The sequence below is a fragment of the Sorex fumeus genome, unplaced genomic scaffold (genome assembly GCF_029834395.1).
Source record: "Sorex fumeus unplaced genomic scaffold, SorFum_2.1 ptg000072l, whole genome shotgun sequence".
Classification (NCBI taxonomy): Eukaryota; Metazoa; Chordata; class Mammalia; order Eulipotyphla; family Soricidae; genus Sorex; species Sorex fumeus.
Genome location: NW_026606129.1, coordinates 10,996,079 through 11,018,362, shown reverse-complemented (window position 1 = coordinate 11,018,362; position 22,284 = coordinate 10,996,079). Strand labels below are relative to the sequence as shown.

General features: G+C 56.4%; 1 protein-coding gene across 1 annotated transcript in view; it reads left to right on the top strand.

Moving 5' to 3' along the window:
• Positions 1-14,128, top strand: part of FGD5 (FYVE, RhoGEF and PH domain containing 5) — a 79,506-nt gene extending 65,378 nt beyond the window's left edge. The window contains exons 10-20 of the mRNA XM_056129445.1: positions 284-355; positions 1,602-1,670; positions 2,334-2,417; positions 3,744-3,823; positions 4,449-4,548; positions 4,776-4,913; positions 5,778-5,907; positions 6,461-6,591; positions 7,757-7,885; positions 13,164-13,318; positions 13,635-14,128. Coding sequence (XP_055985420.1) covers positions 284-355; positions 1,602-1,670; positions 2,334-2,417; positions 3,744-3,823; positions 4,449-4,548; positions 4,776-4,913; positions 5,778-5,907; positions 6,461-6,591; positions 7,757-7,885; positions 13,164-13,318; positions 13,635-13,671 — 1,125 coding nt within the window. The 3' untranslated portion in view covers positions 13,672-14,128. The remainder of the gene's footprint in view (positions 1-283; positions 356-1,601; positions 1,671-2,333; positions 2,418-3,743; positions 3,824-4,448; positions 4,549-4,775; positions 4,914-5,777; positions 5,908-6,460; positions 6,592-7,756; positions 7,886-13,163; positions 13,319-13,634) is intronic.
• The last annotated feature ends 8,156 nt before the right edge of the window (positions 14,129-22,284 follow it).

The window sequence follows — 22,284 nt, the reverse complement described above, 5'->3', positions numbered from 1 at the left end:
GGCTTATGGGGACACTGGCTGGGGGTGAGGCTGGTGGCCTGGAGTCCACCTGACCCCCTCAGCCTGAAGACAAGGGGGGTCGGACCCCAGATTCCAGAGGTGTCAACCGGGCAGGAAGTGGGGGCCACACCCTGCGCCCCTCCTAATCCCGGGGTCCCGGCTAGTCTGCAGCTGACGGGATTGGAGGGGCACCGCTCCTGTGGGCTCCGTGCCATGGTGGCCCCTCCAGGGGAGAGAAGACCCCTTGGGGGCCCTGACCTCGCCCCCCCTGCCCTTCCCACAGGAAAACCTGCAGAAGCTGGTCCACATCGAGCACAGCGTCCGGGGCCAGGGGGACCTCGTCCAGCCAGGAAGGGTGAGTGCCCGGCAGGCGGGCAGAGCGGCCGATAAGCACATTGTTCCCTGGGCTGGGCCCGACGTGGGAGGGGGCTGGGAGACTCCCCTGGGCCCTCGGGCTCCTGCTGGGGGCGCCTTTAAAGTCACACTGTTGGCGGGGGGGGGGGGGGGGGGGGAGCTCAGTGTTACCTGTGGTTCTCATCTCCTTGGGGAAAACACAGCCTCTCTGCTTTCAGCGGGTGCTGCTGTGAGGACGGGTTAAAAGCCCTCGGGTCCCCCGTGAAATGCTCTCAGCTCTCCCCACCATGAGACAGACTTGCCCGCATTGACGTTCCAAATGGGAGGAGAAAAAGACAAACGCACTTGGCTCCGTCACCGTCCAGCACGGGCCAGAGATAGGACGGCGAGCTGGGCGCCTGCCTGGCCTGGCACACACCAGCCCAGGCTCCATCTCTGGCACTGTGTGGTGTCCAGTGCCTGCCAGGAGTGGTCCCCAAACGGAAACCAAGCAAAAAGGACCTTGTTTGTTGGAGAGAGAGAAGAGAGGAGAGGAGGAGGGGAGAGAGGAAGAGAGAGAGAAATGAGGGGGGGAGAGAGAAAGAGAGAGAGTGAGTGCAGAGTTAAAAACGCTTCCTTCTTCCATCTGCATCCCCACTTATGATCTCCCAGACACAGCCAGGAGTGGCCCCAGAGGGCAGGAGCGGAGGACGGGGCCTCCCCATGCTGGGCGGGCTCGTGGCCCTGAGCCTAAGATTACACAGCTGTGAGCCCTGCTCTCGGTCTGTCTGTGCCCTCCAGAATCACGGGGTGCACGCCCTCCCTCCTCCCGAGGCCAGATTCTGGGGGCTCCCCGTGGCAGCACACGGGTGGGGGATCTGCAGACCCCAGTGGTCAGAAGAGCAGGAGGAGCTGTGTGGGGTCGGGGCCGGGGTGCTGCCCTCACAACCCCGTCACTCAAGGGCCTGGCTCTTTAGGGATGTGTGTATGCATGTATGCGTGTATGTATTGTCTTGGGGGCCGCATCTGGCAAGGCACAGGGCTTACTCCTGGCTTGGTGCTCAGAGATCACTCCTGGCAGTGCTTGGGGAGCCGGAATTTGAACCCGGGTCAGCCGCGTGCAAGGCCAGCGCCCTCCCCGCTGTCCTACCACTCCGGCTCCAGGCTTGGCTCGAGCCAGGGTCTGCCCCACTTCCTAGTGCCCCTGGGTCCCCCTTTCTGGTGTGGGGGAGCATCGGCTGAGCCCCCGGTCTGTGTGTCCCCTGTAGGAGTTTCTGAAGGAGGGGACGCTGATGAAGGTGGCGGGGAGGACCCGGCGGCCCCGGCATCTGTTCCTGGTGAGTCCTTGCGCCCCCCCAACAGCCCGTGTCCCCCCACCCCAGGCCACCACATACATCCCGCCCACATTCCTTCTCCCATCACCACCAGATCATCCTGAAACCGGGGTTCCCCTGCCGTCCCTGATGCAGGACAGCCCACAGGGCCAGAGGAGGGGTCCTGGCTGGACACTCCCAGCACGGGGCGGTGACACCGATCCAGGACCCAGGAGGCCCCACGCCCCTCTGCACCCCTCAAGGCCCTTCCTGCCACCCCCAACACCGGCCGGGGCAGCCCGCCACTGGTCACTCAGCCCGTCAGCCTTGGGCTCCAGGAGGCGCAGCGTGGCCACCCCAGCTGGTCTTGACCGCAGCCCACACCTGCCTGTCCAGAGGCGGATCGTGGGGTTCAGTGGGAGGTTCCATTCCCGTCTCTGAGTTAGCGTCCAAACAGTCTCTCTGTGTTTGGGACCACACCCGGCTGTGCTCGCTCCCTGCCCTGGGTGCCCGCGGCCCCCTCTGTACCTCCCGCTGTGTGACCCTGGCCCTAGGGCCGCCAGGCAGGGGGTCGTCGGGACCTTTGGGGGACTGTGCCTGTCAGCACCTGGCCCTCCACACGCCTCCCTTCCCCCCATGTGGAGCTGAGGGGGCCCAGCCCCCCTCACTGCGCGCCCCTGTCCCCAGATGAGCGACGTGCTCCTGTACACATACCCCCAGAAGGACGGGAAGTACCGGCTGAAGAACACACTGAAGGTGGCCGGCATGAAGGTGTGCAGGGGTTGGGGTGGGGTGGAGGGTAGCTCCCGACTTACGACTTACGGGAGCTCATGACGAGCTGGGGAGGGGGAGTCCGCAGAGGGGAGCAGGGAGGAGTTCCTGGACTGGGGTCGCCATGTCGTCCCGCTGTGGGTGGGGGGGTTCTCCTCGGAGGAAACTGGGGCCTGGGAGAGTTTTGTGAACTTCAGGAAATACACATGCCCTGAACATGACCCTTTGAACCTTTGGATTATTTTTTTTTTTTGAGTTTTGATCTTCCTTTTTTTTTTTCCTTTTTGATCTGTTGCTTGTTTGGGGGCCTGGAGCGCTCAGGGCGCCCCCTGACATGGGGGTGCCCACGTGCCCTCGGCCCTCCGAGCGTCTCTCCAGCCCTGTTTTAACTGCATTTGCCAGTGTGGCATCAGAGGGGCACTCAGTTCCCGGAAACACCAACTCCCCCACCCCCGCTGCCCCCTCACGGCTCCGCCTCTGAGACTGACCACCCGCCATCACACAAGCGGGGTCCTGAGGCAGTTTTCCACGGAGGGCACTGAGCTGCTCACATGGTGACCAGGAAGGCGGCAACCACACTCTCACCTGCGTCAGAGGCATGGAGAGTGGGGGACTGCCAAGCTACCCCCACCCCGTTACTGAGAGTCGACCCGGTCCAGGAGTTTCTGAGCTGTGGGTCCTTGGAAGTTTGTTCCGCCCAGGGAAGAGGATACAAAGGTAGCGGGTCTTGGGGCCGGTGGTGGGGCCTCCCTTCTGCGGGCAGAAGCCGGACGGGGAGGCTCTGCCCTGCAGGACAGACTCCCCTGTAACCCCCCCGGAGCACTCTGGGGCGTGTCAGAGGAAGGTTCTGGGTGCTGGGCCCCAGGAGGGGTGCTTCATTGCCTCACTGAGGGTGGGGGCCACGGGCAATGAGCAGCCCGCTCTGACACACACACACACACACACACGTGCGCGCGCACACTCATGCATCTACGTGGACACACCTAAGGCACACACAGCACACATACACCTGTGTACATGCAAGAACCATGTGCACGTACACAACACATGAACACATCACATTCACATACGGCCATGCAGACTCACACACATGCATACACACATCAGTGCTTAGGTTCACAGGCAGACACGCGTGCACACACCCCTTACAGATATCTGCAGGCATACACGCCAGGCATAGGCCTGCCTGCACACGCGCACATGTCTGCACACGCCTGCACACGTCCACATGTCTGCGCACGGCACACACATGTCGGAAAGGCTGCTCTCACGGATGAGGAGACCCGGGCCCCAAGCAGAGAGGGCTGAGCAGCCGCCTGCTTCCAGGTCAGCCGCCCCGTGATGGACAAGGTGCCCTACGCGCTCAGGATCGAGACCCCCGAGTCCTGCCTGACTCTGTCTGCAAGGTAGGGGGCGCTCCTGGGGGCACCGGGCCGCAGAGGCAGGGTCTTCAAGGCAGGAAGCCTTGGGAAAATAGTGCCGGGAAGGTTTTTACTTGGGGGTCCAGCAGAGGGCTGCTTCCTTGTCAGCGTCCCCAGACCCTTCCCCCACAGTTTAGGGACCCAAAATGTGGCTGCCAGCCCCCCATTGCTGGGCACGAGCGACACCTAGTGGACACTATGAGAACTGCACGACTGCTTCTGCCCTCCTCCCCCGCTACCCGCTTCCCCGCTGGACAGGGCAGCGGACCCTGGGGGTCACGTGGGCACGTGAGGAGGAAGGTGGGGAACTGGGTGGTGGACCTCTGCCAGCTCCCCGGAGCACGGAGCTCTGCCCCTGCCAGCTCAGCCCTCCTAAAGCAAGGCACCCTCCCTCCGGGACAGCCTCCCTCAGGGACAGCCTGTCCACCCCCCTCCTGTCCTGTCCTACCTCTGCAGCCCGGGTGGGGGGTGTCACTGTCCCTGGATCACGGGCAGAGAAGCGGCCCCGGCTGCCCCACGAGGTGGATGGAGGTGCAGGGGCTGGAGCGGCTGAGACCCGGGGGAGGGCTGGGGCAGGGCCCCCTGACCCCCTGTGCCCCCGTGCCTGCAGCTCCTGCGCCGAGAGGGACGAGTGGCACGCCTGCCTGAGCAGAGCCCTCCCCGAGGACTACAAGGCGCAGGCCCTGGCCGCCTTCCACCACAGTGTGGAGGTGAGTGGGTGCGGGGGCCCGGGCTGGGGGTCTGTGCTCTGGAGGGCCCGAGCTGTTTCCTCCTTGATTCCCGCGCCTGGAGGAGGTGGAGGTGGGCACACAGGGGCCGGTGTGTGGAGTGTGGGGCCCCATCCCCTCCCCCACCTGTGTACAGACACCCCCGCCCCGCAGGAATGGGGCTTCTCCTGCCCAGCACCCTCACTGCCCTCCCCGTTCTGTGGCCCCAGGTTCGAGAGAGGTTGGGGGTGAGCCTGGGCGAACGCCCCCCGACCCTGGTGCCCGTCACCCACGTGATGATGTGCATGAACTGCGGCTGCGACTTCTCCCTGACCCTGCGGCGCCACCACTGCCACGCCTGCGGCAAGGTGAGGTCCCAGGGGCGGACGGGGGACACGGGACACGGCACATTCCGGGCCTCCATGTGGCGTGGCCACCCCCAGGGGCACCCGCCCCAGTGGTCAGGGATGCTGATCCCCTTTTCACTCGCGCCCGCACCCCTCTGGACTCCGGGGAGACACAGGGGCGTGGCACGGTTGTGGGGCTTGTGGGGTCCCGGTTCCCGCAGAGGTGACAGCACCGTGTGGCAGATCCGGAAGGTGCCAAGATCCCGGCAGTTCTTCAGTGTCCCCATCACACACTTAGTGTGGCATGTTTGGGGCCACACACAGCGGCGTTGGGGGTGACTCCTGGCTCTGTGTTTGGGGGTCCATCCTGGAGGTGTTTGGGGGTGACTCCTGGCTCTGTTTGGGGGTCCTCCCTGGAGGTGTTTGGGGTGAGTCCTGGCTCTGTTTGGGGGTCCTCCCTGGAGGCGTTTGGGGGTGAGTCCTGGCTCTGTTTGGGGGTCCTCTCTGGAGGTGTTTGGGGGTGAGTTCTGCCTCTGTGCTGGGGCTGGGACCCTGGACTCCCGCATGCTTTGCCCACACTCAAGCCCCTTGGTCTGTCTCTCCCGCCCCAGCCATTCATCGGCATGGGCATAGCACAGTCGTGTGGTTGGCCAAAAGGCCCCGTTCCTGTCTGTGACGCTCGCACAGTCGGTGACACAGGACTGGGCATGGCTGGTGGGACGGACCCTGCCATGCACGCAGGAGCCCCGGGTTCGGTCCCTGGCCCGCCAGCAAGAGCAGGAAACAGGCAGATGCACCGGCGGTGCCCAGGCTGAGCTGAGCTAGGAGAACCCCAAGTGGGTGTCCGGGGAGCCCCCGTGACGCATGTGCCCACCCGGCCCACAGATCGTCTGCAGGAACTGCTCGAGGAACAAATACCCCCTCAAGTACCTCAAGGACCGGCTGGCCAAGGTCTGCGACGGCTGCTATGGAGAGCTGAAGAGGAGGGGCGGGGACGTGCCCGTGCTGCTGAGAGGTGGGACCCGTCGCCCTGGAGGTGGAAATGGGGCCGGACACACACCTGTGCACCCGGGGCGGGGGGGGGGGGGGCCACAATCAGTGGCCTTGTGGTTGCCCACAATCAGTGAGTGCCCCATGTGGCTCTGTGGTCACCCACACTCAGGCCATGAGGCTCTGTGGTCACCCACAGTCAGTGCCCATGTGGCTCTCTGGTCACCCACGCTCAGTGCCCACTCGGTAGGGCCTTGTGGTCACCCACACTCACCTTTTGAGGATAAGGATCAGGAGAGGCAACTCCAGCCCCTGCATTCCCCCCCCCCCCCCGCCGCTCCCCCGAGACCTGCACCCAGCCGGGGCTGGCAGCGGGGGTGCTGGAGCACAGAGGCAGAGGCCCCTTGCTCTGCAGCTGCCCCTGGGGAGGGCGGGAGTTCGACTCTGGGGGTCAGCCCCACCCAGGGCGGGAATTGGGCTCTGGGGCAGCCCCGGGGAGGGTGGGAGCTGGGCTCTCGGGGGGCAGCCCCCGGGACCGGGAGCCGGGCTGGGGCGCCCACTCGCCGCTGTCCTTTCAGAGCGGCCGGCCAGCATGAGCTTCCCGCCGGCCTCATACCGCCTGTCCAGCAGTGCTTTCTCATCGGTCCTGCACAGCATCAACCCCGCCGCCTTCCGGAAGCAGAAGAAAGTCCCGTCAGCGCTGACTGAGGTGAGCATGGCGGTGGGGACCCCCATGGCCCAGCAAACAGGAGAGTCAGCCCTGATGCGCCACCGGGGGCCGGGAGCCGCTTCGGTCCTCCCCTTCGCTGCCAGCTCGTCCTGGTGTTGGCTTTCTTCCCGCCCCCCCCCCTCTCCTCCCCAACTGCAGAATGGAGCCCCCAAACCCCCAGCAGTTTGCAGTCATGTATGAGTAGAGCTTTCTCCCTGATGACCAGAGTTCTAGAGTGTTCCATCCACTCTCTCACCCCCCAACCCCCAGGTGGTCACCCCCTCTGTGGTCAGCTTTGAGGGATTCCGTTCATTTGAATCTTTGTCTTCCACCTGAGGCGTGTCCTTGGCTCTTGGCCTTTCTCCTTCCGACTTGCCCGAGTCCCCTGCCTGGGTCCTTTCTGGCCCCTACGTGGAGCCTGTCCAGCAAAGGGCGGACAGACGCCTTCGGCACCCTTGGAGCTGACAGGAGCAGTGAATATACCCCGTTAGCAGGAGGACCTAAAACTCTTTTGTTAGGGGCCAGAGTGATAGGACAAGCAGGTAGGATGGTTGCCTTGCACACGGCCGACCTGAGTTCAATCCCCGGCATCCCATGTGGTCCCCGAGCATCGTCAGGAGTAATTCCTGAGTGCAGAGCCAGGAGGAACCCCTGAGCATCGCTGGGTGTGACCCAAAATGCCAAAAAAAATAAAATTAGAAAACAACAACAGAAATACTCTTGTTAAGCGGTATGAAGAAGATCCCCCCTTGAACATTTGAACAACAAAGGTAGAAGCATCAGACCAGAGCCGGAGCGATACTTCAGCCAGGGAAGGCGTTTGGGGCTGACCAGGTTTCGATCCTTGGCATCCCCGAGCCTGCCAGGAGTAATTCCTAAGCACGGAGCAAGGAGTAACCCCTGAGCATCGCTCGGGGGGCCCCAAAACAAAAACAAAACAAAACCAAAAGAGCGTCAGGACCAATTTTTTAAAAGGTGCCAGAATCCCGTTGGAAAAAGACCCTTTCCCCAGGGGGCAGCCAGAATGAGAATCAGAACGACCACCAGGGGGCAGCACGCCCGGGTCGATTCAGCGCCTGCCCCTGGGTGCCAGCAGCATCTGCTCCCCATCTGCTCCCGGTTGACGCTGTCCGGCGTGCCCTGACCTGTGCTCCCCTCCCGCCAGGTGGCCGCGTCCGGAGAGGGCTCGGCCATCAGTGGCTACCTCAGCCGCGGCAAGAAGGGCAAGAGGCACTGGAAGAAGCTCTGGTTCGTCATCAAGGGCAAAGTGCTCTACACCTACATGGCCAGCGAGGTAGGGTGGTGCTGCCCCTCCCCTCCCGGCGTCCTGTCCCCCGGCCCTGTCCCTGCCCAGACTTCAGGAAGCCCCGGCTGAGCAATGCCGAGGCCCCTGCGGGTGGGGGGAGCATGTCCCTGCCCGCCCTGGTGGTCGCCACGTGCCTTGCAGCTCTCACACTGAGAGCACCCGAAGCAGAGTCCGGGGAATGAGTGGGCTGCTGGCCTCGCCTCTCGGATGACGAGCATGCTCCCCACGTCCAGGCCCACCATCTGCCGGCCCCGACGGGCCCCATCTACTCTGAAAGCGTGATTCAAAGCTCTGGCCTGCTGCGGGGCGTGTGCATGGGGCACTTGGTCTTAGGGGGCGTCTAAAGCTCCCTCCTGCAGGCCCCTGTGGATGTGTGCGGGACCCAGGCTGTGGGGGGCCGGGCCCCCTCCTCGCCACGTCCACAGATGGGACTTTCCTGCGTGGGGCAGCGGTGGGGGGATCTTTAGTGAGCATCAGGGATGTGCATGTTCAATCCTCTGTCCCTCCACAGGACAGACACTGGTGTTGACTCACTCAGATACGTGCTAAGGGTACTTCCCCTGAGAGCACAGTCTGTGTTTGTTTGTGTCTTGCTTTTGAGGGTGGCTTACCTAGCGTGAAGTGCATCAGAAGCTCGTTCAAGTTCAACAAACAAACATACCTACAGCTCTCCGAGGCAGCATCCCCTCCCCAACACACACACAGATTAGTTTGGCTTTTTTTTTTTTGCTCCTTTCTTCCTTTCCCTTTGCTGTGGTCGCGGTGACCAGGGGTCCCTCCCACGCCGGGCTGTGGCCAGCTCCTGTCTCACAGCCAGCGGCTCTCCCTTGATCTGGCGCTTCTGCACTCGCCCCTTGTGCTCGCCAGGGGGCGCTGTGGTTCGCGCGCGGACCGCCTCTTTCAGGTGGGCTGAGAACTGGCGTTGGCATCATCCCTTCGGACGGCCAAGCAGCGTTCTGCTCTGTGAAAATAACATTTCAGCCGCCTCTGGGTTGTTTGCAGCTTGAGTCACTGAATAAAGCCACTAGAAATTTTCGCACACAGGCTTCAGCGTGAACGTGTAAAGGTCTTTATTTACTTTGGATGCCTAGGATTTGGGGCTGGAGCGATAGCACAGCAGTAGGGCGTTTGCCTTGCGTGCAGCCGAGCCGGGTTCGATTCCTCCGCCCCTCTCAGAGAGCCCGGCAAGCTACCGAGTATTTCTCCCGCGTGGCAAAGCCTGGCAAGCTCCCCGTGACATATTCAATATGCCAAACACAGTAACAACAAGTCTCATGATGGAGACGTTACTGGGCCCGCTTGAGCAAATCAATGAACAACGGGAGGACCGTGACCGTGACCTAGGAGGACCTAGGACCATGACCTTGGACCAGGGATCGGAGTGATAGGACAGTGGGTTGGGCATTTGCCTTGGACACGGCTGACCGGGTTAGATCCCCGACATCCCATAGGGTTCCCCAAGCACTACCTGGAGTAATTCCTGAGTGCAGAGCCAAGAGTAACCCCTGAGTATCACTGGGTGTGACCCAAAAGGAAAAAAAAAACAGTTGCCCAACCATCAGTTATTTTGCTATCTAAGCAGTTCTGGGATGGTGCTTCCTAGCCTTCTTGCTCCCAAAGGGGCCCCTGGAGCCTCCTGCTTGCTCTGTGTTTGGCTTATTGTCTTGCGTTTTAAACACCATGGTGAGGGTATTTCCTGCAGCATCCGAGTTTTATCTACTTTCCTCATGAAAAGTGGTATTTTCCCCCCTTCTTTCCATGGTCATGTACTTCCTTTGAGAAATGTCTGTTTAGATCTGTTGCTTCTTTTTTTTTTTCTTAAGCGAGATTATCTTTATGCCACCTCATACTTCTTTACAGATCTTGGGACCGGTCTCTCATCAGAGAAATGTTTGGTGACTATTTTCTTCCATTCTGCAGTTTGCCTGTTCAATTTCCTAAAGCAAATGAGTGAATCTCTCAGCGATCAGATGTTTATAATTTTTAAGCAAATCTGGGTTCTTCGTGTTTTCCATTGCTTTCCATGTCCTTAGAAACTTCTATCTACTGCAAATTGCAAAATGTTTCGCATTTTCTCCTGAAAGGTTTTTATTTTTTGAGCTTTGTGAGTAGGTCAGATTGGTTTTTGTGTGTTTTCAGAGATCACTTTCTTTCTCCTGTGGAAATCCAGTTGTTTCAGCAGCACTGGCTGAAAAGATTTTCTCCTCCCCTCAGAATTGTTTTGACCAAGTCAGTGTGTGTGACGCTCCTTCCGACTACCAGTAAAACCGTCACAAAGCAGGTGTTGTCTTACTGACATGTGTGCTGGGCCTTATACCAAGAGCACCTGCCTTGATCACTGTAACTTTACACTTGTTGGGGGAGCGGGGGTTTGGGCCATACCCAGTGGTGCTCAGGAACCACTCCTGATTCTGTGCTCAGGAACCACTCCTGATTTTGTGCTCAGGAAACACTCCTGATTTTGTGCTCAGGAAACACTCCTGATTCTGTGCTCAGGAAACACTCCTGATTCTGTGCTCAGGAACCACTCCCGATCTGTGCTCGGGAAACACTCCTGATTCTGTGCTCAGGAAACAGTCCTGATTTTGTGCTCAGGAACCACTCCTGATTCTGTGCTCAGGGATCACTCCTAGCAAGGCTTGGGGACCGCATTGCCAGGGAGCAAACCCGAGTTGGCCATGTGCCAGGCAAGCGCCCTGCCCACTGCGCCATCGCTCCAGCCCCTCTTTACACGACCTTCAAGGCAATTTCTTTCAACCCTCCAACTTTACTCTTTTATAGACTGTTTTGAAAATTCTCCATTTTGGGCTTCCTCATAAACTTGACAGTTAAAAAGAGGAAGCCTGCTTAGAGGGGTTCTTGCATCTTGAAGTTAACGCCAGAGAATTGACTTAATATTGAATCTTCCAATCCATGAAACATGGTATAAATCTTCATTCATTAATTTCTTTTACTGTTTTAAAGTATAGAAGTCTTCATTTCAGTTAACTGCATTCCTTTTTATTTTTTGGATGCTATTTCGGATGGAGGGCTGGAGCAATAGCGCAGTGGTAGGCCGTTTGCCTTGCGCGCAGCCGACCCGATGGACCCGGGTTCAATTCCTCCGCCCCTCTCGGAGAGCCCGGCAAGCTACTGAGAGTATCTCACCTGCATGGCAAAGCCTGGCAAGCCACCTGTGACATATTCGATATGCCAAACACAGTAACAACAAAGTCTCACATTGGAGATGTTACTGGGCCCCCTGGGCTGGAGCAATGGCATAGTGGTAGGGCGTTTGCCTTGCGTGCGGCCGGCCCGGTCGAGCCAGGTTCAATTCCTTCGCCCCTCTCAGAGAGCCTGGCAAGCTACCGAGAGTATCTCGTCGCACGGCAAAGCCTGGCGAGCTACCCGTGATGTAGTCAATATGCCAAACACAGTAACAAGAAGTCTCACAATGGAGACATTACTGGGCCCGCTCGAGCAAATCGATGAACAGCGGTAAGACAGGACAGGACAGGACTGGGCCCTCTTGAGCAAATCAATGAACAATGGGAGGACAGTGACAGTGACAGTGATTTTGGATGGAGTTTATTTTTTCTGGGTGTTTGCCAATAGCACATAGATAGCACTGTAGCACTGTCCTCCCGTTGTTCATCCATTTGCTCGAGCGGGCACCAGTAACGTCTCCATTGTGAGACTTGTTGTTACTGTTTTTGGCATATCGAATATGCCACAGGGAGCTTGCCAGGCTTTGCTGTGTGTGCGGGGTACTCTCGGTAGCTTACCGGGCTCTCCCAGAGGGATGGAGGAAACGAACCTGGGTCGGCCGTGAGCAAGGGAAATGCCCCACCCGCTGTGCTATCACTCCAGCCCAGTATATAGATAATATTAAAAATTGTCAGGTTGGAGTGATGGTACAACAGTAGGGTGCTTGCTTGACTTGCAAGTGGTTGACCTGGATTCGATCCCTGGCATCCCATGTGGCCCCCCCAAGCACCATCAGGAGTGATCCTGAGCGATCCTGAACACAGAGCCAGGAGTAAGTCCTGAGTACCTCTAGGTGTGGCCCCACAAAAAGAAAAATTGATTATCCTGTGAGCTTGCTAAATTTATTATTAGTTCCGGTAAATATTTTGTAATCAGATGTGTTCTCTACAGACACAGATAGGTTTACTTCTTCCTTTCTGCTTTTTATTTCTTTCATTCTTTTTTCTTACCTTAATGCAATAGCTGGAGCAATAGCACAGCAGGTAGGGCATTTGCCTTGCTTGCAGCTGACCTGGGTTCAAGTCTTCCATCCCTCTCGGAGAGCCCGGCAAGCACCGAGAGTATCCTGCCCGCACAGCAGAGCCTGGCAAGCTCCTTGTGGCATATTCGATATACCAAAAACAGTAACAAGTCTCACAATGGGGACGCTACTGGTGCCCGCTTGAGCAAATCGATGAACAACAGGACAGTGCTACAGTGCAGTGCGATGCAATAGCTAACACAACCAGTATAGTGGTTTCTCAGTCAAGCTGGCAGTGTTTGAACTACCCCTGGTGTTACTTCTGGGGGATCGTGCAGTGCCAGGGATCAAACCCGAGGTTCCATGGGTGGGGCGGGGGTAGTGGGCAGATAGTACAACAAATAGACGCTTGCCTGGCATATGGCTTTGGTCCCGACATCCCATATGGTCCCCCAGCACCGCCAGGAGTGACTCCTGACTGCAGAACCAGGAGTCACCGTTCAGCATCACTGGGTGTGACCCAAAAAGACTGTCACTGTCACTGTCCTCCCATTGTTCATCGATTTGCTCGAGTGGGCCCAGTAACGTCTCAATTGGAGACTTTGTTGTTACTGTGTTTGGCATATTGAATGTGTCACGGGGAGCTTGCCAGGCTCTGCGGTGCGGGCGAGATACTCTCGGTAGCTTGCCAGGCTCTCCGAGAGGGGTGAAGGAATCGAACTCGGGTTGGCCGTGTCGGCTGCTTGCAAGGCAAACGCCCTACCTGCTGAGCGATAGCACTCCTCTTTTTTCTAGTTTTTGGGGCCACAGCCAGCAGTGCTTGGGAGACCCTGTAGTGCCAGGGACAAAGCCCGGGGCTCCAGCCCTTTGAGCAGTCTCCTCAGCCCGGGTATAGGTCTCCCTTGCTCCCCGAGGTGCCCTTGCCGGCCAGAGCCCCCCATGGTGTGTGTGTGTGTGTGTGTGTGTGTGTGTCGGAAAACCGGGGCGCTCAGTAAATGCCTCCTCCGCTGGTGCCCGTGCAGTCACGCTTACACCACTTTCTCTGCGTGCCCTCTGCAGGACACTGTGGCCATGGAGAGCATGCCCCTGTTGGGCTTCACCATCGCCCCCGAAAAGGAAGAGGGCAGCAGCGAAGTAGGACCCGTCTTTCACCTTTACCACAAGAAAACCCTGTTTTATAGCTTCAAGGCAGAGGACACCAATTCAGCTCAGAGGTACAGGACCCCGGGCCCCCTACCACCACCCCCAGCTTCTCAAATCAGAAGTGGCTGTGACTCGGGGGCTTCTTGTCCCCCGCCCCAAGCCCCCTGGGGCCACAGTGCCTGTGCTGGGATCCCCAAAGGGGATTCTGTTGTGTTGGCCGGCCGGGACTAAGCAACCCTGTGCACTGTGGTCCAGAGCGTTGGCTGAAGGTCAAAGGAACGAGAACCAACAGGACACGGGCCCGACCTCAGGCTGGAGAGTACTGAGTCCTGCCACGTCCCCGGTCGGATCACAGGTTGAGCCCTGACACCCCCCACTGTCTTGCAGGTGGATCGAGGCCATGGAAAACGCAAGCGTGTTATAGCAGTTACTGGGTGTGTGGACTGAGGAGAAACTCTTAGTTGCGACATGGACCCTTCTGGAAACCAAGCCGTGTCTCCACTGGTCTGGCCCACATCTGGCTTCCGTGCGGAGCCGGGCCTTGTTTTGCTGTCACCTCTCCTGTCCCCCTTCCCAAGTGGACCCTACGGGATATTTATGGACGGTTCCTCTTCTCTCTCGCGTCCTCCATGCCACCTGCCACCCGCGGGCATCAGCTGTGGCCTTAACCCAGCAGCGAGCTGGAGTGGAGACCAGCGCCAGAGGGAACTTTCCAGAAAGGTGGGCTGCTCCGGAGACGAGCTTGCCCGCCCTCCTCGCAGCGAACATTCTCGCCTTCCCAGCTGTTGATCGTGGTGCTCAGGTGACAGAGAAACCACCAGTGAATCTCTCTCGTCAGAAGCACTTTATTCAGAGTTCCCTGAGCTCCGGTGGCAGTTAGAATCCCACGGACTTGTCCACTGGCAGCCCTTGCCACAGGGCCCCGCGCGCGGGTCACTCGGGGCGTCCTTGAGGGGTGGGGCGGGGGGCGGGGGGGCACATTGTCTCCAAGGGTGTCTGTGACAATGAGTGTCCAGTGACTGAACAGAGGGACGCTGGGTCACTGCATGAGCACTGGGAACTCAGCCAGGACTCTGCACCCCCCGAAGAGACAGGTCGGCTTTGATCTATTGTGCCTTCCTGTGTATAGCCCACGAGCCCGATGGCCACGGCGCCCTGTGGACTGTCTGCGCCCACTGTCCTCCTGCTGATGACCAGAAGGCCTTGGCAGCCACGGGCAGGGAGGCTCTCGCAAGGCAAACTTGTGGTCTGGCCGTGACTTGAGACACTCTGGGTGCCGGGCTGGAGATTATCCTCAGAGCCGCAGTTCACTCAGCCAGACGGGTGTGATAGAAAACCGCGGGCGGGCGCGCTCCTTGTCTCTCTCCTCAAAGTACCTATGTCCAGGGGCCGGGGAGAGAGCGCAGGGGGCGAGGCACTTGCCTTACATGCAGGTTCGATCCCCGGCACCACCCTGTGTCCCGCCAGGAGTGATCCCTGAGCAACAGAGCCAGGAATAAGCCCTAGCACTGCTGGGTGTGGCCCCCAGTCACCAGTCCAGTTGTTCCGACAGCCTGCCCCTCCTCCCGCCTCCCCGGCCCCTCACCCCAGAAGGCATCTGCTGAGAAACCTTTTGTAAAAGCACCACCTCAAGGAATTCTTTGCATTAAATATTTTCAGGGGAGCTGGTCTGGGGCTTTCTTCTTTGCCTCTGCAGTTCTTTTCCAGAGTTTTCCTTGGGGGTTGGGGGTTACACGGCTCTCGGTAGAGCGTGTGTGTCAAGTTCTGTCAGGCCGGGTTCTGTCCCCAAAAGGGAAGAGAAGCACAAAATGAGTCACACTGAGTGACCAGACTTCGTGTTCATTTTTTGGGCTTAATTCCAGAGGGGGCCTTTCTGTTGTCCGGCTTATTTGAATGCGTGTCTACCAGGCAGAGTCCAGCACGGGCGAGAGGCCCTTCTCTGCCAGGCGCGGTCGTCTTGGAAGGCTCAGCGGGCCTTTCCCATGAAATCTTGTGTTTCTGGTGTTGGCGGGGACAGGCAATTTCTCTCCCGGTCAGTGGTCACCTGAATAAAAATGCAGGGCCAGAGAAAACACGTTGAGTTTTGTGAAGAAGTCGCGCAGGCCTAGCGGCCCCTTCCTGGTTGTGTAACTGGGAGCGCCCTGGCCAGTTGGGCAGTGCTCCTGGGGGTAACGCCGCCTGAGGGTGCTTCTCTCCTGGGGCCAAGGCATCTGCTTGCCTTTCCTGGCACAAAAGAAGCCTCGCTGAGCACCCTCAGCAAGAGAGGAGGCAGCGAGGTGCCCTCTGTGCCACAGGAATTGGAATACGGGGCTTGTCACCTCATGGATGTCCTCGTGTGTCACAAGAGACTGCCCTGTCTCCTCAGGGTTCAGGGAGTGAAGGGCAGGCCGAACCTTTATGAAAGGGATTGGGCCACTGTACACCATGGGAGTGGATGAGAGTGGAGATCCCTGAGGTGGAAAATGAAGGAAACGCACCCAGTGCTTTCTGCCTGTGTGGTGGTGAGGAGAGGGCCGGGCGCTTCCCGCTGCCTGGGTGTGGGGTGATCTCTTACCCTTGGTCTGCTCCTCAGAATCGAAGCCACCTCAGGCCAGCTGGGGGTTAGCTGACCCCACGCAACCCTTCCTATGCCTCGGGGTATCTTCCCCATCCTGCAGATTGTTCTAGAAGCTCTTCAGGAGTGGCCACGGTGAGGCTAGGGGATGCTGACCACTTTCCTGGGGCCCAGTGTTCAGTTGCATCAGAAATGCACTGGACGGCTCTTGTCAGGCAGGTGGACGGATGCGTGTCTGCCCCGTGCGCGGCCAGGTCCTGTTCTGGGCAAGCACCCCGAAGGCCAGCACCATGGCCCAGAGGGGAACAGGGCGAGGCCAGGCGCTTCCATCCTTGTTGGATGATAGGAATGTCGTTGCCAAACACCGAAGCCCCAAACAGGGACAGAGGCTGCTGTGGGCTCGGGACAGGAGGACCAGTGGAAGCCTGATCATCCTTCCCCGCATGGCCCAGCAAGTGCTGAGAATCCTGTTTCCTGACAAGCACCGTATGACTTCTCTGATCCAGGTTAACGGACAGTTGAGAGGACAGGTGTGTCTCCTCTCAGAAGAGGTCTGCCTTTGACAGCAGGTGAAAGAAACCAGCCTCCAAGTGTGGTCAGGCAGCTGGGAGTTAGCTCAGTGTTAGGCACCCAAAGGCCAGCGGGGTGTGGCGTGAGGCAGTAACGCCCAAGATCAAGCTCTCTGTTGTCCAACGTCAGCTCCATTCCAGGGGTGGCTCTCCGGGGGCTGGACAGTGACTGCCACACTGATGGGTCTGTGGGCTTCATGGCTGGGAGGGCCAAGGAGTTGGGCTAGCCTGGTTTCCTGCAGTCAGCTTCTTCCTCAGGCCCACCACAGTGCTCGGGGTCACACCAGCAAGGAGCAGTCAGCTGGGGGCAACAGTTGCCAGGAACTCACCCATGATGTCCGTTCTCCTGATTGCGTCTCTGGGGTGATCTGTGACAGAGTAACTCACTGCAGGGACTTGGGCATCTAATAGAGATGCTTGCTATTACCCTTAGGTGCTGGTGGTTTCCGCTGCGAATCAAAATACACCTGTTCAATCAATACCCAAACCGCCTGGCCCTCTGGCCCCTGAAGAACAGTGAGTGATTTTTAGCAGCGAGCAATAGCTAAGATTTGTGAACTGAGCATCTTCATGATGTCGCTTCATCTTATTCTCCCAAGGAATCGCTGAAGTGACTTGCGTTACCCTATTTTTCTGGTAGGAGACTAGGGTGTCCCTCCTGACAGCGACAAATCTGACGACAGAGGAGTAATTGGTAGGAGCTTATTTCCAGTCAGAGCAAATGCTGCACTCCCTCACCCAGCGGAGCGAGGGCTGCCTAACTAGTGGGATTACCACAACATCCTCTTCCCATAGAACCATTCTCCGGGGATTTTTTTTAAATTAATTTATTTATTTATTGAATCACCATGGGAAAGGTTACAAAGCTTTCAGGTTTAGGTCTCAGTCATGCAAATATCAAGCACATTTCCCTTTACCAAAACTTATTTTTTACCATGAAGAACCCCAATAAAACCCCACCCCCACCCCTCCCAGTCCCTGTGGGGCAGATGAATTCTAGTTAACACTCTATCTGCTTTGATTAGATTCATTGTTTCAATAAAAGATTCACCACTATTATTTAGAGTTTACCCCCCCCACCCCCCCGAATCAGACATGCTGACAAAGCATTGTGAAGTGATTTGCTTTCTACAGCTGGGTTCAAGAATTATATGTTGGTTTTGGATTTCTGCTATTTTACTTATTGACCCTGGAAGTATTTCTACTGAAAGTCAGATAGTTAAGAAGTTGGTTTCTGTGCTCTGGAGTTGTGGCCGTGCTGGAGAGCCGCTCGCGGGGGGCAACTGGTGACCTCAGTAGGGCGTGAAGGACGGACTGGAATGCCCCCCTTCCCATGAGGTTTTAGTCGCCCCCACACCTCTCCGGGGATTTTTAATGACCCTGTGTGGCCACCCTCCTGGCGTGCTGGGCATCTTGGGAGAGACTCTGCACAGTCAGTTCATAGCACACTCTGGTTCTTTGACAGATAACGGGATACCATCTTACAAGAAAGGGCCTTCTGTGTTGAAAGCAGAAGGACAACTGGCTCCGTTCTCTGCTTTGACCAGGTAGGTTAATGCTGTTACTACAGCCAGCAAGACTGATCTGAAACAAAATCTACACACGAAGAAAGCAGCAGAGGAGGGCAGAGAGATCATAAGGGCTTAAGTTGCTTGTCTGGCACGCGGCTGACCCCAGGTCAGTCCCTGGCACCGCATGTGGTCCCCCGAGCCCTTCCAGGATTGATCCCTGAGCACTGATGGACATGGACTGCCCTTCCACAAAGTACCAGGGCACTGCACTTAGTTTCTTGAAATTCTGGGCGTGGGATATGAAATCACTGTAATGGGTCTCGGCTAGCAACTTCTCCCCATCCCACGTCCTACACAGACACTGGAGAACATGGTAGACACACATAAACATCTGCCTTCCTTAAGAACTATTTCATGGGCTGAGGTTAGCTCAAGGGGCTAACATGCCTGGCATGTTGGAGTCCCACCTTTTACTACATGGCCCCAAGCACCACTAGAACAGCCCCCAAACAACCCCCAAGCACTGAACCAGTGTGTAGTACTGAGCACTGCCAGGTATGATCCCTAAACTAAAAAAAAAAAAATTCTATATTCAGGTGTGTGTGTGTGTGTGTGTGTGTGTGTACGCAAAATAGAAATACATTGTTGATGTCATGTGTTGTCTTACAGCTTAAAGGCTAAAAAGTTTTTTTTTCTACTAGCATAATCAATATAAGACAAGAAAAAAAAAGCTTGAAGTTGCAATTAGATACAGAATGAGTCCAAACAGTCACCTCTTCAAATGTAATGATGTTTCTAGTTCTGCTTTCTAAATGCCAGGGAGAGGACTGGAGAGAGCACAGTAGGTCAAGGCAAGTGGCTGACCCAGGTTCAATTCCTGGCATCTCATTCTGTCTTCCAGCAACCCCAGGAGTAGTTCCTGAGTACAGAGCCAGGAGTAAGCCCCTTCTGGGGATGGTCCCAAAACAAGAAAACAAAACAAATGCAAGGGGGAGAAGTAGAAAATTTATGGTAGAGTTAAATGCATTCTTTTAATTAGGAAATAAACACTATAGTGGGGCCAGAGTGATAGTACAGTGGGGAGGACACTTGCCTTGCATGCAGTGAACCTGGGTTCTATCCTCACCATGCCATATGGTCCCCTGAGCACCGGCCAGGAGAGATTCCTGAGTGCAGAGCCAGGAGTAACCCCTGTGCATCACTGGGTATGACCCAAAAAGAAAAAAAAACACTGTAGAAATTGAGGCAAATTCCTCTTTGTGCAAGGCAGGGGTATTTGGGTATAATTTTGGAGGGGATTCTCCTCAGCTGGGCCTGGGCCTGGCAGTGCTGGGGCACACGCCATGAGCTGAGACTCCAGAATGCCAGACGGGCACTCCACTGCTTTGGTCTATCCCCCCCAGCCCAAAAAGTGCCAAGTACTCGAGAATTTGTTGTTGTTGTTGTTCTGGCTTTTTTTCTTTTTTTGGCTTTTTGGGTCACACCTGGCAATGCTCAGGGTTACTCTCAGCTCTGCACTCAGGAATTATGCCTGGCGGTGCTTGGGGGACCGTATGGGAGGCTGGGATTGATCCAGCTTGGCCACCTGCAAGGCAAACATCTCCCCGCTGTATTATCGCTCCAGCCCAGTACTTGAGAATTTTAAGATCTTAAACTTTATGCCAGGGACACCTACGGCAACAGAGATTACTACTCGGATTTATGTTAACAGTTCCTCACCCAAGAGCAAGCTGTCCTAAGTGACTGTAAGGCCTCTTCAAAGGGACATCTCATCCTTTAACATGAGGCTTTTCAAAAGTGCAAGGCTAGAGAAATAGGACAGCAGATGGGGCACTTGACTTGCGCTACTGACCCGGGTTCAATCCCTGGTACTGCATTTGGTTCCTCCAGTCCTGCCCTCCAGTCCTGCCGGGCGCTCAGAGCCAGGAGTAAGCCCTGAGCACTGCTGGGTGTGGGCTCCCCCTCCCCCCAGAAAGGGCAACTCAGGTTTGCTGGTGTATGGACACAGTGAGAGGGGAGGGGGGGGGGGGCGTGAGCTGTGCGTGTTGGCCATTCACCAACAGCTGTGCTCCATCTGTGGTGACTGCAGGCAGAAAGACGAAAGACACATGTTCCTTACGTGTTCTCATGTAGCAGAAAAATAGGAGGTCAGGATGTAAGTGAACTGTCATCTACAGTAAAACCCGTGGCCCCTCAAATCTACTGGCCTGTACTTAACAACCCCTAATAGTGCCAGCCCAGAATTCATGAATGTATAATGGAGCTGCCCGCTGTGAACAGCATACAAGGGGAAATAAATTACTTCTTGATCGCTACAGTAATTGTCTCTGCCCCAAAGCACAAGACTTGATTAGTCCAACATGGATAATTATGAAAGTTGTTATCGGCATACAATTAGGCGTCTCTCTTACAGATACAGCCATACCATCGTTCGGTATGACCCTGAACCTTCCTTTATGGGGCACGGTCAAATATGACCAGCGTTTTCACTACGGTGATTTGACTCATTTAAGTCTCAACTTTTACCCACCCAACCAAGATTCTCCAGGTTACCCATCAACACCTATCACTGTCTCGTTCTGTGGGTATGAAACAGATTAGTCTCTCATAACAAAAAGAGGAAGACAAAATTCTCTTCTTACTAATTTTTTTGGGGGGGTTATCCAGGCCTATCCTAGCTCTGTGCTCAGGTGCTGAGGTGCTCCGGGGACCCTGTGTGCCAGCAGAATTTGGAATGCCCACATGCAAAGCAAAAGCTCTAGGTCTTTGAGCTCTCCCCAGAACAAATGTTATAAAGAACATTTTTAAAAGGCTTTTTCTAGTGTTTTTTTTTTTTAATTTCTGTGGGTTTTGGGTTACACCCAGCGATGCTCAGGGGTTCCTCCTGGCTCTGCAATCAGGAATCACTCCTGGCGGTACTCAGGGGAGCATATGGGATGCCAGGGATCGAACCCGGGTCAGTCACATGCAAGGAAAACACCCTCCCTGCAGTAGTATCGCTCTGGCCCCCTTTTTCTAGTTTTTTGGTTTTCAGATAAGTTTCCACTTCATTAAGGTTTTTTTTCTGTGAAAACTTTAAAGTCTTTTTCTTATTTAGGGAAACTGAACGGAAAGGACCTAGCATAGTGTTTCGTTTATGTATGTGGGGTGAGTGGGGCCCTCCAGCAGCGCTGAGACTAGCCCCAGCTAGCTCCTCACTCCCGGTGGTGCTCAGGGGATCAAGCAGAAACAGGCATTGAACCCAGGCCTCCGGTCTCAAAGCATGTCTGTTGGGCGAGCTGCCTGGCCCACAACAGTGTTTCTTAATTGTTCTCTTTTGGACAAAACAACAACAAAAAATCATGCTAAAGCTCTGCTAATTGGCACATTTCAAAATACATGTACCATTACAAATACGAAAGGTTTCCATCTCCCTAATGTAAGATACTTAACTCAAAGCTCAGTGGGGAGCATTGGTCCTGCAGCTCTGTACAGAACGCCTGGGTTTACTCACTCGCTGTCACCCTGGACTTTCTCCCTGCCACTGGCCCCGTAGGTGGGACAACTGCTCCCTGATCTGGGGTGGGCTCTCACGTGGACAGCCCCAGACAGTGGCAAATCTGGAACATGGTAAGCCAGCTAGGCCACTACCCCATGGCCACCACCACCTCCTTCAACTCAAATATTACAAATACCCTCTTATTCTGGCAACGGATTCCAAAGTTTAAACTCTCACCTACAGTGACTAATACTAACTTTCTTAGTACTGAGATGTTGATTATCAAAGGTCTGACACATCGATCAGCGAATCAAACTGTGGTCCCCAGAAACACAGTATGCTATGCATTTCCAGGGCTAGTACCTGTGCTCAGGAGGTGCTCGGGGGGCCATATGCGATTCTGGGGATTGAACCGGGGTCTGCCTCATGCGAGGCAAATGCCCTGCACACTGTACCCAGATCTAGGAATTTTCTATTAACCCAGTCAGAATAAGAGCAAGGAAAGGCACTGAGTACTGTGTGCACTCTTCGGAGAATGCCCAGGGACTCTGAAGCACTGTAACAGGCAGGTAGAAGCCGGCCAGTGCCAGCAGGCTTGGCAAGGTGTCTTGGCACTAAGACACATGACAATTTCCTTCCCGGCACCCACAGTTGAAGAGGTCAGGTGCTCAGGGAGAGCATGAGAAAGCGCTGAGGAAGATGCAGAACAAGGATCAGTGTGTGCCTGGGGGGATGGAGTCCCTGCCCGGGGCTTTGACTGTGAGACCTGACAGAGGAGAAGGTTGTTTCCCCGAAGAAGGGGGCCGGGGAGGCACCGGAGCAGAAGAGCTGGATGAGGAAGGCATGTGAGAATGAGACACGGGGGAACGGGGCTACTCAGACCTGCCAGAACGTGGGGAGGAAGTCAGGAAGGCGGGTAAGACAG